General features: G+C 44.3%; 2 protein-coding genes across 2 annotated transcripts in view; one reads left to right on the forward strand and one right to left on the reverse strand.

The window, feature by feature from the left end:
• Window positions 1-3,848: 3,848 nt before the first annotated feature.
• On the reverse strand, window positions 3,849-8,179 carry LOC138427810 (uncharacterized). The gene is made up of 2 exons (XM_069567807.1): window positions 6,659-8,179; window positions 3,849-4,876 (listed from the first exon to the last, which is right to left on the reverse strand). Exons 1-2 carry the CDS (start codon window positions 7,392-7,394, stop codon window positions 4,872-4,874), a joined length of 741 nt encoding a protein of 246 aa, XP_069423908.1. The 5' UTR covers window positions 7,395-8,179; the 3' UTR covers window positions 3,849-4,871.
• MORC3 (MORC family CW-type zinc finger 3) overlaps window positions 6,730-22,722 on the forward strand; it is a 44,664-nt gene continuing 28,671 nt past the window's right edge. The window contains exons 1-2 of the mRNA XM_069567793.1: window positions 6,730-6,852; window positions 21,545-21,617. Of these exons, the coding sequence (XP_069423894.1) occupies window positions 6,814-6,852; window positions 21,545-21,617 (112 nt within the window). The 5' untranslated portion in view covers window positions 6,730-6,813. The remainder of the gene's footprint in view (window positions 6,853-21,544; window positions 21,618-22,722) is intronic.

A 22,722-nucleotide genomic window follows, 5' to 3' on the forward strand; every position in this document is an offset into this window, starting at 1 on the left:
ATGGGCAAAAGATATAAATACGGAGTACATATACACACACACACACAATTGGCTTTCACAAATGTAAAACGATACCCATACTTACAACATGAAAAAAACATTGCTCTGAGATATTAGTCGCTGACCATTGCAGCCAACATCAGTTATAGGTGAACAGCATCTCTCCTCCGTTGCTATAGAATATAGATTGGTACAAGTTCTGTGGAGAAAGTGGGGGCAATTTCTACCAAAAGTAAAAATGAATGGAGACTTCCCTGGCGATCCGGCGGTTAAGACTCTGTGCTGTACGGGGTGGTTCAATCCCTGGGGGGACTGCAATCATGTAAGCCATGTGTATATTTTTGATTCCATAATTCTACTGCCAGGAATTTATTATATACATGCATATGTGCAAAATGACTTATGTACAAGTTATTCATTGTAAATATTGATAATAGCAAGAAGTTTGGCAACAACCTCACTATCCACCAGTAGGAGACTGGCTACATGAATGACAACATGATATAATAAAATGTTAGGAAACAGTAAAATAATGTGATGAAGGTTTTCATGTACAGTGCTGAAGGACCTCTGAGAGATAGTCCATGGAAGTCAAGATGCACAGCTGTGTAGGTTTTTGAAAGCAACCAGTTTTCATATTGTGTTTGATTTATGTCAGTGGGAAATTTTACTCTATTCCAATATTCTTACTCTTGTATGGAATTTTAAAATTTCTCTTTTCTTAGTTTGGGCTGCTGACACCACAGATTGGGTGGCTTAAACAATAAACTAATTTCTCACAATTCTATAATTGGGAAGTCCAAGCTCAAAGCACCTTGGAAATGTCCCGGTTGTCCAGTGGTTAGGACTTGGCACTCTCATCTGTCCAGGGTCTGGGTTCAATCCCTGGTCACAGAACTAAGGTCCCACAAGCTGTGTGGTATGGCCAAAAAATCCCAACACTTTCTTGGTTCTACCTGCTGTGTCTTCACATAACAGACGGCTGTTGAGGCATCTCTATAGTCTCTTTTACAAAGACTCTTGATTCTATTCATGGGCTTCTCTGGTGGCTCAGTGGTAAAGGATCTGCCTGCAGTGCAGGAGACCTAGGTTCAATCCTTAGGTCGGGAAGATCCCCTGGAGAAGGGAATGGCAATCCACTCCAGTATTCTCACCTGGAGAATTCCATGGACAGAGGAGCCTGGCGGGCTACAGTCTATGGGGTTGCAAAGAGTTGGACTCAGTTGGACTGAGTGACTAACACTTTCACACTTTCAATCCCATTAATGAGGGATCCACCCTCTTGACCTAATTATCCTCCCAAAGGCCCCACCTCCAAATGCCATCACATGGTGGGGGGGAGGCTAGGTAACATGGATTTTTTGGGGGGGGATGGGGGATACAAACATTCAGCATTCCGCAAAGAAGGTAGTTTTTAACCATTAAAATCATATCAATCTCAGCTTTACATTTTTTAAAAAACAGAGATTTCCAAGTCAGCTTGAGTATATCTAACAGAAGCAAAAGCATTTACTTTCCTGAAAAGCCCCTTTTATACCCACGTGGTTTTTAAGTTTAGCCCGAACATGTCTGCTTCACATTTCTTTCATATGAGTAAGCCTTGAGAATGCAGAACTGAAGTATGCACAACTGGGTTAAAAAACTTTCGGGGTGGGGAGGCAACAATTTGTATGTGCCGGTAAGTGTTTGCTTCTACCTGAATAGACTACTGTCTATTCCTGTTGCTGTTCTAACAAATTACTGTAATTTAGTGTCTTCAAACTGCAGGAATGTATTCAGAAGCTAGAGTTCTGGAAGCCAGGGGTCCAAAACGAGCTGAAACCAAGATGTCTGCAGAGACTCATTCTCTCTGTAAACTCTAGGGACTCTAGAATGGGGTTTCCTCGCCTTTCTAGTTTCTGAAGCTACAGTCCCTGCATTCTTTGCTTCATGGCCCTTCTCCACTTTCCAATCCAGCCACATAGCATCTTCAAGTCTCTAGAGAGATGCTTCAGTGGTAAGTGGCCTTCTGTGACCAAGTCTCTCTCTGCTTCTGTCTTATAAACACACTTGTGATCGCATCTAGGGCACATCCAGATAGTCCAGGCTAATCTCATTTCAAAATCCACATTGCTGAACATCACATGGTTAATAAATGAATAACCTGGATTTGGGCCCAGGCTGACACTGTAGTATGTTATTCTAGTCTTTTTTTTTTTTTTTTTTAACAAACTCACCAAATTGATTTCACAACAAATGGGCTGCAACTTATTGAATAAACAGCCGAGAGACTGTAGATTCCACAGGAATGGAAACCTCTGTTTTACTCATCACTGCGTTCCAGGACCCCTCACTTTGACAGACACAAAGTAGGTTCTCAATAAACAGTTGAAAGAGCCTCTAATGTAATAATATGATCTTAAACTTGGAAGGAACTGAGAAATTACCCAGTTCAGAGCATTGCAAATGGTATTAACTAGCATTCTTACTTAGGTGTTTCACATGCCATTTATCCTGTGGACAAAGAATGTTACCTGCTGTATCAGTAAAGGAAGGATGTTGCGGCCATCAAATCATCAACCACTGCCCACCTTGAGGGGATTCAGGATGGGAAAAATAGGATACTGGCTCTAAATAGTTAAGGTGCACATCAAAGGGTTGATTTCAATAAGCCCAGACTCTTGCCTCTTCTCATATCAAGAAAAGCACTGAATTCACTAACTTGAGATGATTGGCTTTCTTTTAGTTCAGTCGCTCGGTTGTGTCTGACTCTTTGCAGCCCCATGAACTGCAGCACGCCAGGCTTCCCTGTCCATCACCAATTCTCAGAGCTTGCTTAAACTCATGTCCATCGAGTCGGTGACTCCATCCAACCATCTCATCCTCTGTCGGTTAACTGTAATCTTTTGACACTCTGACTACCTAGGTGTTCTGCAAAAACCCCTATTCTAGCGCCACCGTTACGTCTTCAGAACAGTCCCTCAGAGCTGTCTGAGAGGCTGTCTTCTTGGCCTCAGTCCTCAGTATGTCCATTGAATAAAACATAATTCTCAACTTTTAGATTGTGCTTTTTTTTTTCAGTTGAGAACCCAGTGGTCAATAGTAAGGGTGACAACAGAGCACAGGTTTTGTTGTTGTTGTTTTTGATTGTATTTATTTATTTCTGGCTGTGTTGGATCTTGGTTGCTGTGCAGGCTTTCTCTCTTTGTGGTGAGCAGGGGCCACTCTCTAATTGCAGTACTTGGCTTCTCTTATTTCAGAGCATGGGGGTTAGGACACCACGTGGGCTAGCTGTCTCATGGCTTGGGATCTTCCAGGACCAGGGATCGTCCCCTGTATTGGCAGGCAGATTCTTAACCACTGGACCACCAGGAAAGTCCTATTTGTTTTTAACATTTCCTCCTTTGTTCAAAACTATTTGGGCACTTAGAAATCTCAAACTGAAATAATTAAAAACACGAGCTGCAGAGGAGAATGTAAGGTCTAGTTCCATACTGTAAATAGTATTTAGCATATATATTTAGCATATAGTAAATATGGAGATCTGCAAGGAGGTCCAACCAGTCCATTCTGAAGGAGATCAGCGATGGGATTTCTTTGGAAGGAATGATGCTAAAGCTGAAACTCCAGTACTTCGGCCACCTCATGCGAAGAGTCGACTCATTGGAAAAGACTCTGATGCTGGGAGGGATTGGGGGCAGGACAAGGGGACGACAGAGGATGAGATGGCTGAATGGCATCACTGACTCGATGGACGTGAGTCTGAGTGAACTCCGGGAATTGGTGATGGACAGGGAGGCCTGGTGTGCTGTGATTCATGGGGTCGCAAAGAGTTGGACATGACTGAGCGAATGAACTGGACTGAAATATGGAGTAATGTACACCAAATTCATATGTTCCGGTAAAGGGATTGGGGTAAATGTTATGTTTCATATTTCCGTATTATCTGAATTTTACAAAGCAAATGTATTTCTTTTACAATTATAAAGATGCAATGAGGACTTCCCTGGTGGTCCTGTGGGTAGGACTCTGCAATCCCAGTGCAGGGGCCTGGGTTTCATCCCCAGTCAGGGAACTGGATCCCACATGCTGCACCAACAGTTCACATGCTGTGACTAAAGATCCCACATGCCACAAGTAAGACCCTGGCACAGCCAAATAAGTATTTTTCTTTTAAATGCAGTGAATATTTTAAGGAAAACCTTTTAACTCTTTATTTAACTGCAATATCTGACAGCCCTTGACTTATTCATTTCTTTCATTTTTCTTTGGCTGCCTGGCAAGCAGGATCTTAGTTTTCCACCCAGGATGGAACTCCCACCCCCTACAGCGTTATCTCGGAGGCTTAACCCATGGACCACCAAGGAAGTCCCAACTTATTCATTTCTATATCCTACTAATTAGCCCAAGACCCAGCTCAAGGCTGATATAGATACATGTGCAGGAGCAAAAGGACTAAACTGCATATGAGAAAGGACTCTTTTCATCAGGATGAAGGGTGATAATTTTTAGGGTATTTCCCCAAAGTACAAGTCTTCATCTCATTAAGTATTAGTCACTCAGTCATATCCAACTCTTTGCGACCCCATAGACTGTAGCCCACCAGACTTCTCCGTCCATGGGATTCTCCAGGCAAGAATACTGGAGTGGGTTGCCATTCTCTTCTCCAGGGGATCTGTCCTACCCAGGGTTTGAACCCAGGTCTCCTGTCTTGCAGGCAGATTCTTTACCACCTGAGTCACCTCGTCTCATTAAAGTTTCACAACAGGATGACACTGGTGGGCATGTGACGGCTTTCTTCAGTGTAATTCATGTCCAGCCCAGTCAAGCACTTCAAGTGCATCTTTTTGGGTCACCAATACCCATGGCACCTGTCTTCAAACTTGGGGACCTCAAGCTGCAAAAGGAAAATCAAAAAAGAGTCAGTTTTGTACTGCTAAAAGAACTCTCCAGACTGGAGCCAGAGGCCACTGAGGAAGTGACTTATGTCTCTGCCCAGACTGAATCTGACCTTTTGACCACTTATCATCTAACAAAGATATCCTGAACATTTGCACAGGGTTCCAGAAATTCAAGACACTTATCCGGCCCATACCCTAAATAACTGGTGACAAATCCATCCCTTAAGGACAAATATTTCCTTTTACTATCAAAGTCAATCATAATTCTTGCAATACAACTTTAACAAAACTTGTGGATTTTGCCTTTATAACCCCCTGACTCTTTCTCTTCCCCAAACATTCTATTTTGCTAGAGCCTATCACCAACTCCTGGAGTTCACTCAGACTCACTTCTGAGTCAGTGATGCCATCCAGCCATCTCATCCTCTGTCGTCCCCTTCTCCTCCTGCCCCCAATCCCTTCCAGCATCAGAGTCTTTTCCAATGAGTCAACTCTTCACATGAGGTGGCCAAAGTACCGGAGTTTCAGCTTCAGCATCATTCCCTCCAAAGAAATCCCAGGGCTGATCTTCAGAATGGACTGATTGGATCTCCTTGCAGTCCAAGGGACTCTCAAGAGTCTTCTCCAACACCACAGTTCAAAAGCATCGATTCCTCAGTGCTCAGCTTTCTTCACAGTCCAACTCTCACATCCATACATGACCACTGGAATTCCAGGAGTTGGTGATGGACAGGGAGGCCTGGCGTGCTGCGATTCATGGGGTGGCAAAGAGTCGGACACGACTGAGCAACTGAACTGAACTGAAATGAACTGTGTATCCCCAGCTGTAATTCCCAAGACCCCAGAGCTCTTTATTATTTGCAGCCTCCATACTGATTAATATCAATTAGTCAGGAGAATTATCAATAACCTCAGATATGCAGAAGACACCGCCCTTATGGCAGAAAGCAAAGAGGAATTAAAGAGCCCCTTGATGAAGGTGAAAGAAGAGAGTGAGAAAGCTGGCTTAAGACTCAACATTCAGAAAACTAAGATCATGCCATCCAGTCCCATCACTTCGTGGCAAAAAGATGGGGAAACAGTGACAGATTTTATTTTCTTGGGCTCTAAAATCACTGTGGACGGAAGTTAAAAGACGCTTGCTCCTTGGAAGAAAAGCTATTACAAACCTAGACAACATATTAAAAAAAGAGACGTTACTGCGCCTACAAAGGTCTGTCTAGTCAAAGCTACGGTTTTTCCAGTAGTCAGGTATGTATGTGAGAGGCTGAGCACAAAGAACTGATGCTTTCGAACTGTGCTGCTGGAGAATATGCTTGAGAGTCCCCTGGACTGCAAGGAAATCAAACCAGTCAATGCCAAAGAAAATCAACCCTGACTATTCATTGGAAGGACTGATGCTGAAGCTGAAGCTCCAATCCTTTGGCCACCTGATGCAAAGAGCCGACTTATTGGAAAAGACTCTGATGTTGGGGAAGATTGAAGGCGGGAGAAGGGGACGACAGAGGATGACATGGCTGGATGGCATCACTGATTCAATGGACATGAGTTTGAGCAAACTCCGGGAGATGGTGATGAGCAGGGAGGCCTGGTGTGCTGCAGTCCACGGGGTCGTAAAGAGTCGGACACGACTGAGCGAGTGAACAACAAAATACCGATTACTGTTTGGCAAAGCCTGTGGGCCGTATGCACCTTACTCTGAAGGCTCCCGCCGGGAGCCTGAAGCCTACCCACCTCTCTAGCGGTCCCGGCTTCCTTCACCCCTACTAGGAATTTACCTGCCCTACGCTCCCAACTACAAGGGGCCGGGAGGCGGAAGTCGGGGGGCGGGGTCAGCCACGCGCGCCCCGCCCCGGAAGTAGGCGGGCGCTCCGCAGCCACCTCCCAGTCTGATTGCGGCTGAGGCCGGTCCTGGCTTTGTAACTCGCTCAAGATGGCGACGCAGCCACCCAGCGGGATCCGCCTCAGCGCGGTGAGCAGCCGCGAGGGGTGGAGCGGGCCGTGTCCCAGGAGGGCGGGCAGGCGGGCAAGCGAGGCGCTCGGGGGGGGGTGGGGAGGCCGGCGGTGGGCGGGGGCGGCTCGTCGGCCCGGCGCGGCGGCTTGGGGCCGCGGCGGGGCCGGGGCAGGCGGCGGCGGCCATCTCTCTCCCGACGGCTTAGACGCTCGGCAGCGGCGGCGGCGGCGGCGGCGGCGGCAGGCAGGGCCGGGCCGTGTCTCGTTTCGTTTCCTGGGCTTTGGGTTTCTGTTTTGCCTCCGCGGCTTCGGGGCGGGGCGGCTCCTCCTCCTTGGCTCCCTCCCCCGGTTTGCCCCGCAGCTGTCGTCCGAGGGCGAGGCCTCGGCGGCCAGCCCGCCCCTCGGCCCGCGGGGGCCCCTGACCCTTTCCCGGCCTCCGCGGGCCCTCGGAGCGTCCCGGAGTGCTGGGGGAGTGGCCGTCGGCGGCCAGAAATGCCCCGCGGCCTTGACCTCCTGGCGGCTGGCCCCGGGGTGCTGCGAGCTGGGACTCGTCATCCTCATTCATTTCAATTCCTGCCGCCTTCCCTCCTGCTTCCCTGGGTGGCTGAGACTGTCAGAGCGTCCGCTCGCAATGCAGGAGGCCCGGGTTCGATCCCTGGGTGGGGAAGATTCCCCTGGAGAAAGGGAATGGCAACCCAGTCCAGTACTCCTGCCTGGGAAATCCCATGGACGGAGGAGCCTCGTAGGCTGTACAGCCCACGGGGTCGCCAAGAGTCGGACACGACTGAGCGACTTCACTTTTCCCTCCGCTTCATCCAACGGGAGCCCAGATCGCTCCTAGGTGGTCACCGAGCTCTCCGATTTGCCCCGTCTTGTCTCCTGGCGGTGTCTCGTTCCGGAGCATCTCGGCCTCTTGGAAATCTTGAGCGTGTTTTGTACCTGTGCGTCTTTTTTTTTTTTTTTTCCGAAGGGAGCAGTCACAATAAATTAAAATTTCTCTGCCTCAAGAGTGTGGGCTTGCTCTCCCTACCCGATTCTCCTGAAAAAGTTTGCCTTGTTATGCAAAAATATACCCCTTCTCGTCAGGGTGTTTGCTCAGGCCAGAGAATGGCTGTGCCAGTCTCATCATTCGAATGGTAATACGATTGCTTTAAAATGGTATTTTTGCCTTTTGACTTTCATTTGGCGAGATTCCTAACAGACCCCTGCTATCATCTGACTTTTAACATTTTTTCCTGATTAGTGTAAAATTTCACTTTACGTTTGACTGAGAAGCTGAAAGTTTGTCACACTTCATTCACCCTTTTGATTTTGGGTTAAAAGAAACCTTCCTAAAAAGAAAAAGAAAAAAAGCCCTTCATGTTCCATGCCCGTGTTTCTATTCTCTGTTTCTTTTGAGGGGAACTTTTAATTGGTTTATGAGCATTCTTTACATATCTTTAATAGATGCTTCTGGGTTCCTAAGTGGTTTATTGAATGAGCTTGTATTAAGTAGATGGAATACAGAGAGCAATTTTATTCTTTCTTACTGCTGGCCTTAGACATTGTTGCTAATTAACCTGAGTGAATCTGGGCATATCCTAGTGATTTCCAGTTAGCCTCTGCTGCTGCTGCTGCTGCTGCTAAGTCGCTTCAGTCGTGTCCAACCCTGTGCGACCACATAGATGGCAGCCCACCAGGCTCCCGCGTCCCCAGGATCCTCCAGGCAAGAACACTGGAGTGGGTTGCCATTTCCTTCCCTGATGCATGAAAGTGAAAAGTGAAAGTGAAAAGTGAAAGTGAAGTCACTCAGTCATGTCCGACTCTTAGCAACCCCATGGACTGCAGCCTTCCAGGCTCCTCCATCCATGGGATTTTCCAGGCAAGAGTACTGGAGTGGGTTGCCATTGCCTTCTCCACCAGTTAGCCTCAGGTATTGTTTAATCTGGGCTTCCCTGGTGGCTCAGACAGTAAAGAGTCTGTCTGCAGTGCGGGAGACCTGGGTTTGATCCCTGGGTCGGGAGGATCCTCTGGAGAAGGAAATGGCAACCCACTCCAGTATTCTGAAGTGACTTGGCAGCAGTAGCAGCAGCCAGTATTCTTGCCTGGAAAATCTCATGGACGGAGGAGCCTGGCAGGCTACAGTCCATGGGGTGACAAAGAGTCGGACACGACTGAGAGACTTCACTTACACTTTCACTGTTTAATCACCGGGCTTCCCTGGTGGTTCAGATGGTAAAGAATCTACCTGCAATGCTGGAGACCTGGGTTCGATCCCCGATCCCCGGGCTGGGAAGAGCCCCTGGAGGAGGGCTTGGCAACCCACTCCAGTTATTCTTGCCTGGAGAATCCCCATGAATGTAGCCTGAGGGCTATGGTCCATAGGATCTCAAAAGAGCGGGACACGACTGACTGACTAAGCACTTTAGCATTGTTAAATTACTTGAGAAGCTCTTCTTCAGTTTAAAGCTCGCTCCTTCCCCTCAGATTGGGCCAAATTTTGGTCCAGAAAACTGGTGAGGAAAAGTGAACTGGGTTGTTTTTGTTTTTTTTTTCTTTCCCTTGCTATTTCTGCACTTTGATTCTCTTCCCCACTCCCCAGCCCCTCCCAAGTTGCTGTCTCTGTCTTCAGGATTGAGAAGACAAAGAGAGCAAAGATACGGGTCAATACCATCTTGAGAGACTGGCCCTGTGGTTAGCTGGTTCTCTGGGTGTAGCTGCTGTCCATGTGCTAGCTACATCTTTGTTTTATGGGTAATGCGGACTGTTTTGAAGCTCAGTGATGGAAATCTCCTATCTGCAGCTTCTGGACTGTATTCCAAGTGGTCTGTTGCTTTAGGACAGGAGTTGGCAAACTGCAGTTTATGGGCCAAATCCAGCCTGCCACCTGTTTTTGTATGGCTACAAGATCCTTAAATGTTTGGGGAAAAAAAGATCAAAGACTAATGTTCGTAACATGAAAATTATGTGAAATAGATATTTCAGTTCCCATAAATAGTTTCATTTTTGAAGGTTTGATCATCCCTTTGGTATAGCTCTCAGATGTTGTTTATGGGTTTGTCAAAAATCATAGAACATAAAGTGACCCATAATGTGTGCAAATTTTAAAAAATCATTAGCTCTGTAAATTCTGAAATGGAATGCAGAGTGACAGAAACTTAAGTTTTTGCTTTTTGCCTCCATGATTCTAAGTAAATGTTGATACCATTTTGTTTTCCAGAAATCCTGCTATAGATTTAAGTGACACATATGCACACTCTTCAGTTCACTTTTTCTTTTGGTTGAATTACCATATGATTTATTGTCACTCTTAGCGTTATTCAGAAATGAGCCAGCCAAAACTATGATTGCTTTTTCTTTGCTGTATAGCTTTGTGTTTTCCTTGAAGTTAGTAATTGATTTGTATTTGTTTGCTTAGTTTTTCTCTGTACTGATTACTCTTTCATCCAAACTTTCAGACAACTGGAAAATCTTTTCCAGATGTGTTCGAGCACACCCAAATTTTGTCATTTTTTGCTGGCTTAGTTGTGAGTTGGGGACTTCCGTTTATCAATTTTATGGACATTTCCTTCCCCTTTTCTTTGTTTTCCCTTCCCATCACATATTCCTCTTCTGGGGTTTTCTCTCGGCCACCAGCAGTAGCTTAGTGACTGAGAACGTGGGTTCTGGAGCCCATGTGCCTGGGTTCAAAGTCTGACATAACTGAATGTGTAACCTGAAGAGAGAATAATCATCTTACCACCTAAAAGGGCTGCTTTAAAAATTAACTGAACCAGTACACATAGAAGTCTTATAACGGTCCTCTGCATGCCGTAAATAGTCAGTAAACATTTACTGTCTCTGTTACTGTTAACAGTGAAGCCTATCCATTTTTCCAAAAACAGGTGTAGCTTCTTGAGAACAGAGTACATGGGAAGAACATTTATGTGTCTTTTCTTGGAAATATGTTTATGCTATCCTTGCTCTTTCTTTACATATAATTTGGCTGGGCTTGTAATTCTAGATTGGAAGTGATTTCTTGTCAGAGTTTTCAAGGCATGCTTTATTGTTTAATAGAGTCCTATGCATTATACTGGGCTTCCCCTGGTGACTGAGATGGTAAAGAATCCACCTGCAGTGAGGGAGACCTGGGTTCCATCCCTGGGCTGGGGAGATCCCCTGGAAAAGGGCATGCTACCCACTCCAGGATTCTTGCCTGGAGAATCCCCATGGACAGAGGAGCTGGCTGGGCTGCAGTCTATGGGGTCTCAAGGAGTTGGACACAACTGCGTGACTAAGCACACATGCAGTACATTGTTCTAGTACTTAGGCTAGAAACCTGTAATAACATCAGGGAAATTTTCTCAGATTTTTGACAGCAATTTCCCATCTGTTTTTCTGTTTTTGTTCATCTTCTGTTTTCCTTTTCACTGCTTTTTCTTTTCTTTTGGGGAGATTTTCCCCATTTGATCTCCTACCTTTTACCATGTATTTAATTATGAGAAACATTGTCTTGTTCTCCGAATATCTTTAAAAACATTGTCTCCATTTGATTTCCTACCTTTTACCATGTATTTAATTATTAGAAACATTGTCTTGTTCTCCGAAAATCTTTAAAAAACTCGACAAAATATTTGTTCTTGTCACTGGCTGTATTATTCATAGTGTTTTTGAAGTTTTCTTTTGTTCACTGCATTGCCTCTGTCTTTTTTATGTTCTTTTTACTGTGTGTTGTTTTTTTATTCTAATTTTACACATTCTCAAGTGTGCTTATATTTCCAGATGAGACACTAAAAGCTGGATGTTCATACCTGAATAGAGCTTGTCCTTTGGTGAGTTTCAGTATTGGGTGATCAGGTAGGAAGAGCCAGCTTGTCGTTGAGGTACTCTGTGTCAGAATCTGTTGTTCCTAGAGAATAAAAATGTTAGACTAGAAAATAAGGATGTTTAGAATAACTTTGGGGCTTCCCTGGTGGCTCAGTGATAATGAATCCACCTACCAATGCAGGAGTTCAGCAGGACAACGGGACGGGGTGAGGGGGGGCAGCAGTCAAAAAGCAAGGAATTATCATTCCCCAAATCTGTCTCCCCACGTGGCTTAGGAGATTCGGGTTCTATCCCTGGGTCAGGAAGATCCCAGCAGTAGGAAATGGCAACTCACTCCATTGTGTTGCAGAGATTCAGATATGACTGAGCAATTGCGCACCAGTGCAGGAGACCTGGGTTTGATCCCTGGGTCAGGAAGATCCCATGGAGAAGGAAATGGCAACCTACTCCAGTAGTCTTGCATGGAGAATTCCATGGACCCAGGACCCTAGTGGGCTACAGTCTGCTGCTGCTGCTAAGTCACTTCAGTCGTGTCCGACTCTGCTACCCCAGAGATGGCAGCCCACCAGGCTTCGCCGTCCCTGGGATTCTCCAGACAAGAATACTGGAGTGGGTTGCCATTTCCTTCTCCAATGCATGAAAATGAAAAGTGAAAGTGAAGTCGCTCAGTCGTGTCCGACCATCAGTGACCCCATGGACTGCAGCCTACCAGGCTCTTCCGTCCATGGAATTTTCCAGGCAAGAGTACTGGAGTGGGGTGCCATTATTGTCGGACATGTCTTAGTGACTAAACAACAATAAAATAACTTTTAAAATAATTTTTTTTTAAGTGAGAGGGGAAAATGCTGTCCAGAGTGGCATGGTACAGTTGTAAAAGAACCAGATAAAAAGTTTAGAAATCATTCCTTTTTTCCAGAGGGAATTCTGCATCTGGTCTCCGCCATGGCATAGGTAATCCTGGCTGCTAGCTCTTCAGGTAGCTCAGCAGGGGACAGGAGATAGGAGTGTTATGTTGTTCAGTTTGCTCACTTGGTTTTTATTTGTTTATTATTGTGGTAAAATACACATAACATAAAATTTACTGTCCTAACCATTCTAAAGGACATCAGCCCTGGATGTTCTTTGGAAGGAATGATGCTAAAGCTGAAACTCCAGTACTTTGGCCACCTCGTGCGAAGAGTTGACTCATTGGAAAAGACTCTGATGTTGGGAGGGATTGGGGGCAGGAGGAAAAGGGGATGACGGAGGATGAGATGGCTGGATGGCATCACGGACTCGAAGAGTCAGACAGGACTGAGCGACTGAACTGAACTGAAACATTTTAAACGTGCAGCTCAGTAGCGTTATATACGTTCGCATTGTACAGCCAATCTCCAGAACCCTTCATCTTGGAAAACTAAAACTCTGAACCCATGAAAAAATAACTCTTCGTTCCACTTTCCACCAGCTCCTGGCAGCCACCGTTTTACCTTCTATGAATGTGACATCTGTGGGTACATCATATAAGTGGAATCATACATCATTTGTCTCTTTGTGGTTAACTTATTCCACTCAGCATAACGTCCTCGAGGTTCATGCATACTGTAGCGTGTGCTAAATTTTCCTTCCCTTTTGAGGCTGAATAATTAACATTCCGCTGTATATTCAGATGTGCCACATTTGTTCATTTGTGCATCAGTCGGTATTTGTGTTGCTTTCACTTTGGCTGTTAGGGTAATGCTGCTCTGATCACAGGTGTGCAGATACCTCTTAAAGACCCTCACTACTGTACACAAAATCAGTAGTAAGGACCTACCTACTGTATAGCAGCGCAGGGAGCTATATGTAACATCTTATAATAAACGATACTGGAGAAGAGTCTGAAAAAGTATGTGTGTGTGTGTGTGTGTGTGTGTATGTATATATGTAGAATCACTTTGAAGTACATATAAGACTGAATCACCTTGCTCTACACCTGAGACTATCGCAGCATTGTAAATCAACTCTATTGCAGTTAAGGGGAAAAAGACCCTGCTGTCAGTTCTTTTCAGTTTATACCTAAAAATAGAATTCCTACATCATATGGTAAATCTACATTTAGTTTTTTGAGGACCCTCCATATTGTTTTCCACACTAGCTTCACCATTTTTGTTGTTTAGTTGGGTAAGTCATGTCCGACTCTTTTTGACTCCATAGACTGAAGCATACCAGGTTTCCCTGTCCTTCACTATCTCCCGGAGTTTATTCACACTCATGTCCACTGAGTTGGTAATGCCATCCAACTGTCTAAACCTTCTGTCGTCTCCTTCTCCTGGCCTCAATCTTTCCTGGCATCAGGGTCTTTTCCAGTGAGTCGGCTCTGCTCATCAGGTGGCCAAAGTATTGGAGTTTCAGCTTCAGTCTTTCCAGTGAATATTCAGGGTTGATTTTCTTTAGGATTGACTGGTTTGATTCCTTGCTCTCCAAGGGACTCTCAAAGAGTCTTCTCAACACCACACTTCAAAACCATGAATTCTTTGGCACTCAGCCTTCTGTTTGGTCCAATTCTCACATCTGTACACGACTACTAGAAAAGCTATAGCTTTGACTATTCAGATTTTTGTCAGCAGAGTGATGTCTCTGCTTTTTAATACGCAAACTCTGGGAAATAGTGGAGGATAGGGAATCCTGGTGTGCTACAGTCCATGGGGTTGCAAAGCTAGGTTTGTCATAGCTTTTCTTCTAAGGAGCAAGCGTCTTTTAATTTCATGGCTGCAGTCACCGCCTGCAGTGATTTTGGAGCCCAAGAAAATAAAGTTGTCTCTGTTTCCATTGTTTCCCTATCTGCCATGAAGTGATGTGACTACATGCCATGATTTTAGTTTTTTGAATGTTGAGTTTTAAGCCAGCTTTTTTGCTCTCCTCTTTCACCTCAGCAAGAGGCTCTTTAGTTCTCGCTTTCTGTGTTAGAATGGTGTCATCTGCATGTTTGAGGTTGTTGGTGTATCTCCTGGCAATTGTGATTCCAGCTTGTGAGTTATCCAGCCTGGTATTTTACATGACATGCTCTTTTCCCAATAACCAGTCTGTTCTATGTCTTGTTCTAACTGTTGCTTCTTGACCTGCATACAGGTTTCTCAGGAGGCAGGTAAGATGGTCTGTCTGATATTCCCATCTGTTTAAGAATTTTCCACAGTTTGTTGTAACCCACACAAAGGCTTTCACATAGTCAATGAAGCAGATGTTTCTCTGGAATTCCTTCGTTTTTCTGTGATCCAGTGGATGTTGGCAATTGGATCTCTGGTTCTTCTGCCTTTTCTAAATCCAGCTTGAGTATCTGGGAGTTCACAGTTAATGTGCTATTGAAACCTGGCTTGGAGAATTTTGAGTATTTGCTAGCTTGTGAGATGAGTGCAATTATGCAGTAGTTTGAACATTCTTTGACATTGCCTTTCTTTGGGATTGGAATGAAAACTGACCTTTTCTAGTCCTGTGGTCGGGTGCACAGGGATTCCAGTTGCTTTACAGCCTCTCCAGTACTTGTTATTTTCTGTTTTTGTTGTTGTGGGGTTTTGTTGTTGTTGTTAATAATGGTCGTGCCTTTGAGTGTAAGGTGGTATCTCACTGTAGTTTTGATTTTCATTTCCTTAATGATTAGAGATGTTGAGCATCTTTGGAGAAATGTCTTGAGTCCTTTACCCATTTTTAAATCTGTTTATCGTCTTCTTCTTGAGTTGTGAGAATTCTTTATATATTTTGCATATTACTTGCTTTGCTGGGTTTTTGCCCCTCTTCTGTAGGTTGCCTTTTCACTCTATAGAATGTGGCACTTGATGTAGAGAAGTTTTAAATTTTAGTACAATTCAGGTTCTTTTTTCTTTGGTTTCTTGTGCTTTTGGTGACATGTCAAAATCATTGCCAAACCCGATGTCATAAAATGTTTCCTCTATGTTTCCTTCTAAAGATTCTAGCGTTTCAGCTCAGAAGGTCAGGCCTTTGATTCATTTTGAGTTAATTTTTATTTATGGTGTAGGGGAAGGGTATGACTTTTTGTACTGTTCAGGGGGTTCTTGTGGCAAGAACACTGGAGTGGTTTGCCATTCCCTCCTCCAGTGGACTATGTTTTGTCAGAACTGTCCTCTATGACCCGTCTGCTTTGGGTGACCCTCCACAGCATGACTCGTAGCTTTATTATGTAAGCCCCTTCACCATGACAGGGGCATGATCCATGAAGGGCTTGAAGGCAGAAGGAGAAGAGGGTGGCAAAGGATGAGGTAGTTGGATGGCATCATCGGCACAGTGGACATGAACTTGAGCAAACTCTGGGAAATAGTGGAGGATGGGGAAGCCTGGCGCGCTAGAGTCCATGGGGTCGCGAGGAGTCAGAGGCGACTTAGTGACTGAGCAACAACGGGGTACAACTTGATTCTTTTACGAATATCAGGGTTTCCCAGCACTGTTTGTTGCAAAACTGTCTTTTCCTCATTCAATGGTCATTACACCCTTGTGGAAATCCTTTGAGCATTTATTCTGGCCTGTTGCCTGGCTTGCTTTTACCCACCTATTTCCACTTGTCTCCGAGTCCACGGCCATCAGTTTCTCCAGAGAACAGACCTCTTGTCTTCCCATGGTTTGCCGAGTGTAGCTGAAGGACTTGCTCAGGGTAAAAGGATCTGGGAATCTTTCTTCTTTAAATACTTTCAGCCTTTCCCATTTTTCATATGACATCTAGTATCTTTGACTTCAAAGGAGCAAGTCTTATTTCTTAAGTCTTCCTGGGATTGCCAGGGTTTCTGACCTTCTTCTTGTTGGTTTTCCCATCTCCTGCAGGCTTTGGGTTTCGCTCTTTCCAGGACATTGAAGCAGTTGTCACTACTCTGTACTTCCCAGTCTCCAAGCTGCTATTTTGTCCACTATTTTTAATTGCTGCTTTGGTTCTTTTTGTTCTCCTGGGTTTATGCCCCCCACCCCTTTTCCTTCATTAGATAGCAGCTCCAAGAGGGAGCCGAGGTAAACACTCCTGTGTTCAGGCGTCCACATTCAAAGTCTTATATTTAAAGGATTTTTAAAATCTGGGGCCATTTGTTGATTCTAAAAATGCTGTTGATTCTAAAAATTCTGTTGATTCTTTAAAATATCTATATGGTCTTCATTGCATCTCCTTTTTGTGTGTTTTTTGGAGGGGAGTCTTACTTTTTAAAGGTCTAGCTATTTCAAGGGATTCTTATTTTATACGGCTTCCCTGGTGGCTCAGTGGTAAAGAATCTGTCTGCAATGCAGGAGACCCAGGTTCGATCCCTGGGTTGGGAAGATCCCCTGGAGGAGGGCATGGCAACCCACTCCAGTACTCCTGCCTAGAAAATCCCATGGACAGAGGAGCCTGGCAGGCTACAGTCCCTGGCGTCTCACAGAGTCGGACACAACTGAGCGAGCTGCAGCAGCAGGAGCAGTTTTATAGGCTGATATTTCTTTTACCCAGTGTTGAAGTTGGGGATGCACTAAGACTACTGTGTCTTGTCTGAAAACATTTTCTCCTGGTGGATTGTTTCCTTAAACAATTATTTTAGATTGTTTTAGATTGTGTACTCAAGTATTCCCCAAGTAATGGACGTGAGTCTGAGTGAACTCCGGGAGTTGGTGATGGACAGGGAGGCCTGGCGTGCTGTGATTCATGAGGTCGCAAAGAGTCGGACACGACTGAGCAACTGAACTGAACTGAATGACCCCAGAGAATCATGTGCAGTCCGGTTGAGGCTGTGTCTCCACAGTGGTTCTGCAGGTTAAATTGAAACACTTAACCCAAGTAAAGACGCACCTCTTTACAGAACTTCATGGTACACTTTTTTCTTTTAACCTTGACTGCAGACAGAAACAGACAAGCTTCTCATTGAGCATATTTCCTCTGCCCGCCTTTGTATTGAGGTAGGAGGGGGCAGCTACCTGCAAGTACATGCTTCTCTGCCACATTTCCAATCCACAGTCACCATTAAAATGGAAACCTTTATATTCCAGTTAAGCACCCCACTCTAGTCCCTAGGGTATCCCTATTTTCAAATCTTATTTTTGTTTTTAATTTCTTCTTGACTTGAGGCCCTTGAGTGTTTTTTTTATTTATATGTGAGCTCAGTTGTGCCTTTAAAGGTATGTTCATAGTTCATTCATAGTTGCTCAGTCGTGTCCAACTCTTTGCAACCCCATGGACTGTAGCCCGCCAAGCTCCTCATTCCAAAGAATTTTCCAGGCAAGAGTACTGAAATGGGTTGCCATTTCCTACTCCAGGAGAATCTTCCTGACCCAGGAATTGAGCCCATGTCTCTTGCATCTCCTGCATTGGCATTGGGATTCTTTACCACTGTGCCACCTGGGACTTTAAAGATATGCTTACCTTAAAAAAAAAAAGACAACACACACTTATAATGCTTATTATGTCCCAGGTGTTCTTCTGAGTATTTACAAATATTAAATTGTTTAATTCTTCTAACATGTTGGTAAGCTGCTGTTATTATCATCCTCATTTTCACAGACGATAAAACCTGAGGCACAGAAGGTTCAATTGCTTACCTGGGATCAGGATCATACATCTAGTTAAAGATACTCCAGAGGCTGTGTGTGTGAGATCAGGATCACGCGTCTAGTTAAAGATACTCTATAGGGCTGTGTGTGTGTGTGTGATCAGTGTATATGACCTGTGTGTATGTGTGTGATCAGATACTCCATAGTCTGTCTGGTGTGGGTGTGTGTGTGTGTGTGTGTGTGTGTGTGTGTGTTGGCTGTTCTAGGGAGTTTTTCTTTCCAGCTAATTGTTTTAGAGATGAGAATTAATAATACCTATACATAATGCTTCTTTTTTGGGTGTTAGTTCTAAAAGGTCTTGTAGGTCTTCATAAAACCGTTCAACTTCAGCTTCTTCAGCATTACTGGTTGGGGCATAGACTTGGATAACTGTGATATTGAATGATTTGCCTTGGAGATGAACAGAGATCATTCTGTCGTTTTTGAGATTGCATCCAAATACTGCATTTCGGACTCTCTTGTTGACCATGATGGCTACTCCATTTCTTCTGAGGGATTCCTGCCCACAGTAGTAGATATAATGGTCATCTGAGTTAAATTCACCTATTCCAGTCCATTTTAGTTTGCTGATTCCTAGAATGTCGACGTTCACTCTTGCCATCTCTTGTTTGACCACTTCCAATTTGCCTTGATTCATGGACCTGACATTCCAGGTTCCTATGCAATATTTAACTTATATGCAGAGAACATCATGAGAAACGCTGGACTGGAAGAAACACAAGCTGGAATCAAGATTGCCGGGAGAAATATCAATAACCTCAGATATGCAGATGACACCACCCTTATGGCAGAAAGTGAAGAGGAACTAAAAAGCCTCTTGATGAAAGTGAAAGTGGAGAGTGAAAAAGTTGGTCTAAAGCTCAACATTCAGAAAACGAAGATCATGGCATCCGGTCCCATCACTTCATGGGAAATAGATGGGGAAACAGTGGAAACAATGTCAGACTATTTTTTGGGGCTCCAAAATCACTGCAGATGGTGACTGCAGCCATGAAATTAAAAGACGCTTACTCCTTGGAAGAAAAGTTATGACCAACCTAGATAGCATATTGAAAAGCAGAGACATTACTTTGCCGACTAAGGTCCGTCTAGTCAAGGCTATGGTTTTTCCTGTGGTCATGTATGGATGTGAGAGTTGGACTGTGAAGAAGGCTGAGCGCCAAAGAATTGATGCTTTTGAACTGTGATGTTGGAGAAGACTCTTGAGAGTCCCTTGGACTGCAAGGAGATCCAACCAGTCCATTCTGAAGGAGATCAGCCCTGGGATTTCTTTGGAAGGAATGATGCTAAAGCTGAAACTCCAGTACTTTGGCCACCTCATGTGAAGAGTTGGCTCATTGGAAAAGACTCTGATGCTGGGAGGGCTTGGGGGCAGGAGAAGGGGACGACCAAGGATGAGATGGCTGGATGGCATCACGGACTCGATGGATGTGAGTCTGAGTGAACACCGGGAGATGGTGATGGACAGGGAGGCCTGGCGTGCTGCGATTCATGGGGTCACAAAGAGTCGGACACGACTGAGCGACTGAACTGAACTGATACATAATGCTTGTGTTTAAATACACTAAAAGCCACTATTTATCGTTCATCATTTCTCACCGATGCCTTCTTTGCTTTGTTCCCCTGGGACTCTTACCCAGGAAACATTGTGTACCATGTTTTGGAGGTGGTGTATAGAATGAAGTCACTAAATGAAAGTTGACAATCTGCACACAGTCTGCCAGATATTCTAAAACTATTAAACAGGGACCTAAATACCTAGTTTCTAACTCCAGACTTCACCCCTGTGTCATTTGTGCCCAGTTGTGTCTGGCTGAACCTGTGGACTGTAGCCTGCTGGGCTCCTCTGTCCATGGGATTTTCTAGGCAAGCGTACTGGAATTGTTGCCATTTCCTACTCCAAGGGATCCTCCCAACCTAGGGATTAAACCTGCATCTGCTGCAGAATACCCAATTTCTAACTCCAGACGTCACACCTAACAAATTCATAAAATAGAGAACAAAGACAAACTCTTCTACGGGTACTGGTGTTGATCAGTCATTCTCTCTTTTGGTAGCCGACACCCCAAGACCATCCCCCATAGCAGGATCTCGGTTGGCTGAGGAGTGTTCTTTCATAAATGGAGAAGTGATGCTTGCACAAGAGGAGGGGCTAGGATAGGACTCAGGTGGACTAATTGACAGGAGGGTTCTTGTAGAAGATGATGGTCTGGAAATTGATTTTCTTTATAAAAACTCTGCTTTAGAAAGTTCTGGAATTCCTTATACTCCGTTATTACGTAGATAAATGCTGTAGAAAGTCGTAATTCCATATACTCCAGTTTGCAAACCACTCTTGCACAGAATACCTTTTTTCACATGTGTAATTCAACCTGATGGTAAACATGCTTGAAGATGGTCTAAAACTGAGGGTGGACAGAGGAAAAGCAGAGCTTTTTCTGACATCTTGTGGGAGCAGCTGAACACTACAAATGTTTGGTTATAGTCATATCTCTAGGCTCTTTACATGAAACACTTAAATTGCCTCTTTTTTCTTCCTTAAATATGAGATAATCTGTTCAAAATGAACACAGAAAAGTCCTCATTTCATGAAAATTCTCTGCGTATTGAAATATCCAAGCCTCAGCCTTTTTGAACCATTTGTACATTTTTACACATTTGAAATCTGCATTACTCAGAATTAAGAGAGTGCCCTGTATGATTAACATACTCTTCCATCCTTTATTACGATGAATCAGACAAAATCTCTGGAAGTCAAGGAGGTTTGTTGCATTTGAGTTGTTACTTGGCATTGTTTGAGGACTTTATAGATATGTTTATTAAGCCTAATGCACAAAAGGCGATAACATCCCTTTGACAAAGTCTTAGTTTTATCTCATGGTAATTTTGAGGTGGCTCTAGTGGTAAAGAACCCACCTGTCAATGCAAGAGACGTTAGAAATGCAGGTTCGATCCCTGGATCTGGACGATCCCCTGGAGGAGGACATGGCAGTCTACTCCAGTATTCTTGCCTGGAGAATCCCATAGACAAAGGAGCCTGGTGGGCCCACGGGACCTCAGAGATGGGACACACCTGAGCAACTAATGCTCTCAGTTTTGAGGCAGCTCCAGCAGGGTGGAGCATCTTGGCATTGGGCCCTTTCTGATACGACTCTGGATTGGTGGGCACAAAGAGGCAAGGGGTTTGCCACCCATCTTAATGAGAAACTGGCTGATTTTCAGCCTCATTTTCCAGGAATCTAATATGGGCTTTATCTTCCAGGTATCTCCTGGCACAAGCAGTTAAGTCCTTTTTGCTTGATCTTGGTGTTAATACTGTGACGAAAGATTATTTTGGCTTCTATTTGCAAAAGTGAGACCTTAATTAATTTACATGAATCATTGGTTTGTTTCAGCTTTGCCCGAAGTTTTTACATACAAATTCTACAAGTCACACTTGGCCATTTAGTGCAGTTGCTGAATTAATAGGTAAGTAAATTGATGTTTCATATATAATCTGTTGCTGGCAGTTGAAGTTCTAGAAAGCTTTTTATTGAAAAGTAACATGAAGACGTGCTTTTTAAAAAAACCAAATGTGTCAGTGATAACATTAGTAAAGGTTATCTAGCATCACAACCATTCAAACTAGACTCCGATCGGTCGTTGCCCAGCTTTCCCTGTATACTGTTGTTTTAAGTATTTCCCTATACTACTGTCAGAGCAAAGTATTTTAATTTGCAGAGTTCCTGAAGCATTTATGTTGAAAATATTTTTAGTCTCATCATAAAAGAAATAGGTCTGTTGCCGAAAAATGAGAATTATGTTTATTTTAAAGTTGGAAATTATTTCTAGTATTTTTCTGCTGTTAGTAATTAGGAGGTTTTATGTACATGTGTATATGTATTTGGCTGTTGTGGGTCTTTGCTGCTGCATGGAGGCTTTCTCTAGAGGCGGCAAGCAGGGGCCGCTCTTCCTTGTGGTGTGCGGGCTTCTCCCGTTGCAGAGCACGGGCGCTCGGTGCACGGGCCTCCGCAGTTGCAGCTCTCGGGCTGTGGGCTCGGTAGTTGCGGTCTGCTGGCTTGGCTGCTCTGAAGCATGTGGGGTCTTCCTCGACCAGGGATCAGACCAGTGTCCCTTGCATTGCAAGGCAGATTCTTAACCACTGGACCTCCAGGGAAGTCCTAAAAGTGTTTTAGTGAACATGAGAAAAGAGGCAAGGTCATGATCGGATTTGCATTATGGTTTTTCTTTGGTAAAATTCATACACATGAATTGTTTGATTTAAACGTGTTTGTGAAACAGATAATAAAGGAAAACCATATTTTTGGGGAATTCTTAGATACACTTTAGATTATTTGTCAAGGAATGGTTCTAAAATGGATGCACCAAGAATAAGGAAAGAAAGAAAATTTGAGAACCCTTCTTTTATTTATTCCTGATAGTTCAGTTGGTAAAGAATCCGCCTGCAATGCAGGAGACCCAGGTTCGATTCCTGGGTCGGGAAGATCCTCTGGAGAAGGGATACGCTACCCACTCCAGAATTATTGGGCTTCCCTTGTGGCTCAGCTGGTAAAGAACCTGCCCGCAATATGGG

Source organism: Ovis canadensis, chromosome 1 (genome assembly GCF_042477335.2).
Source record: "Ovis canadensis isolate MfBH-ARS-UI-01 breed Bighorn chromosome 1, ARS-UI_OviCan_v2, whole genome shotgun sequence".
NCBI classification, from domain to species: Eukaryota; Metazoa; Chordata; class Mammalia; order Artiodactyla; family Bovidae; genus Ovis; species Ovis canadensis.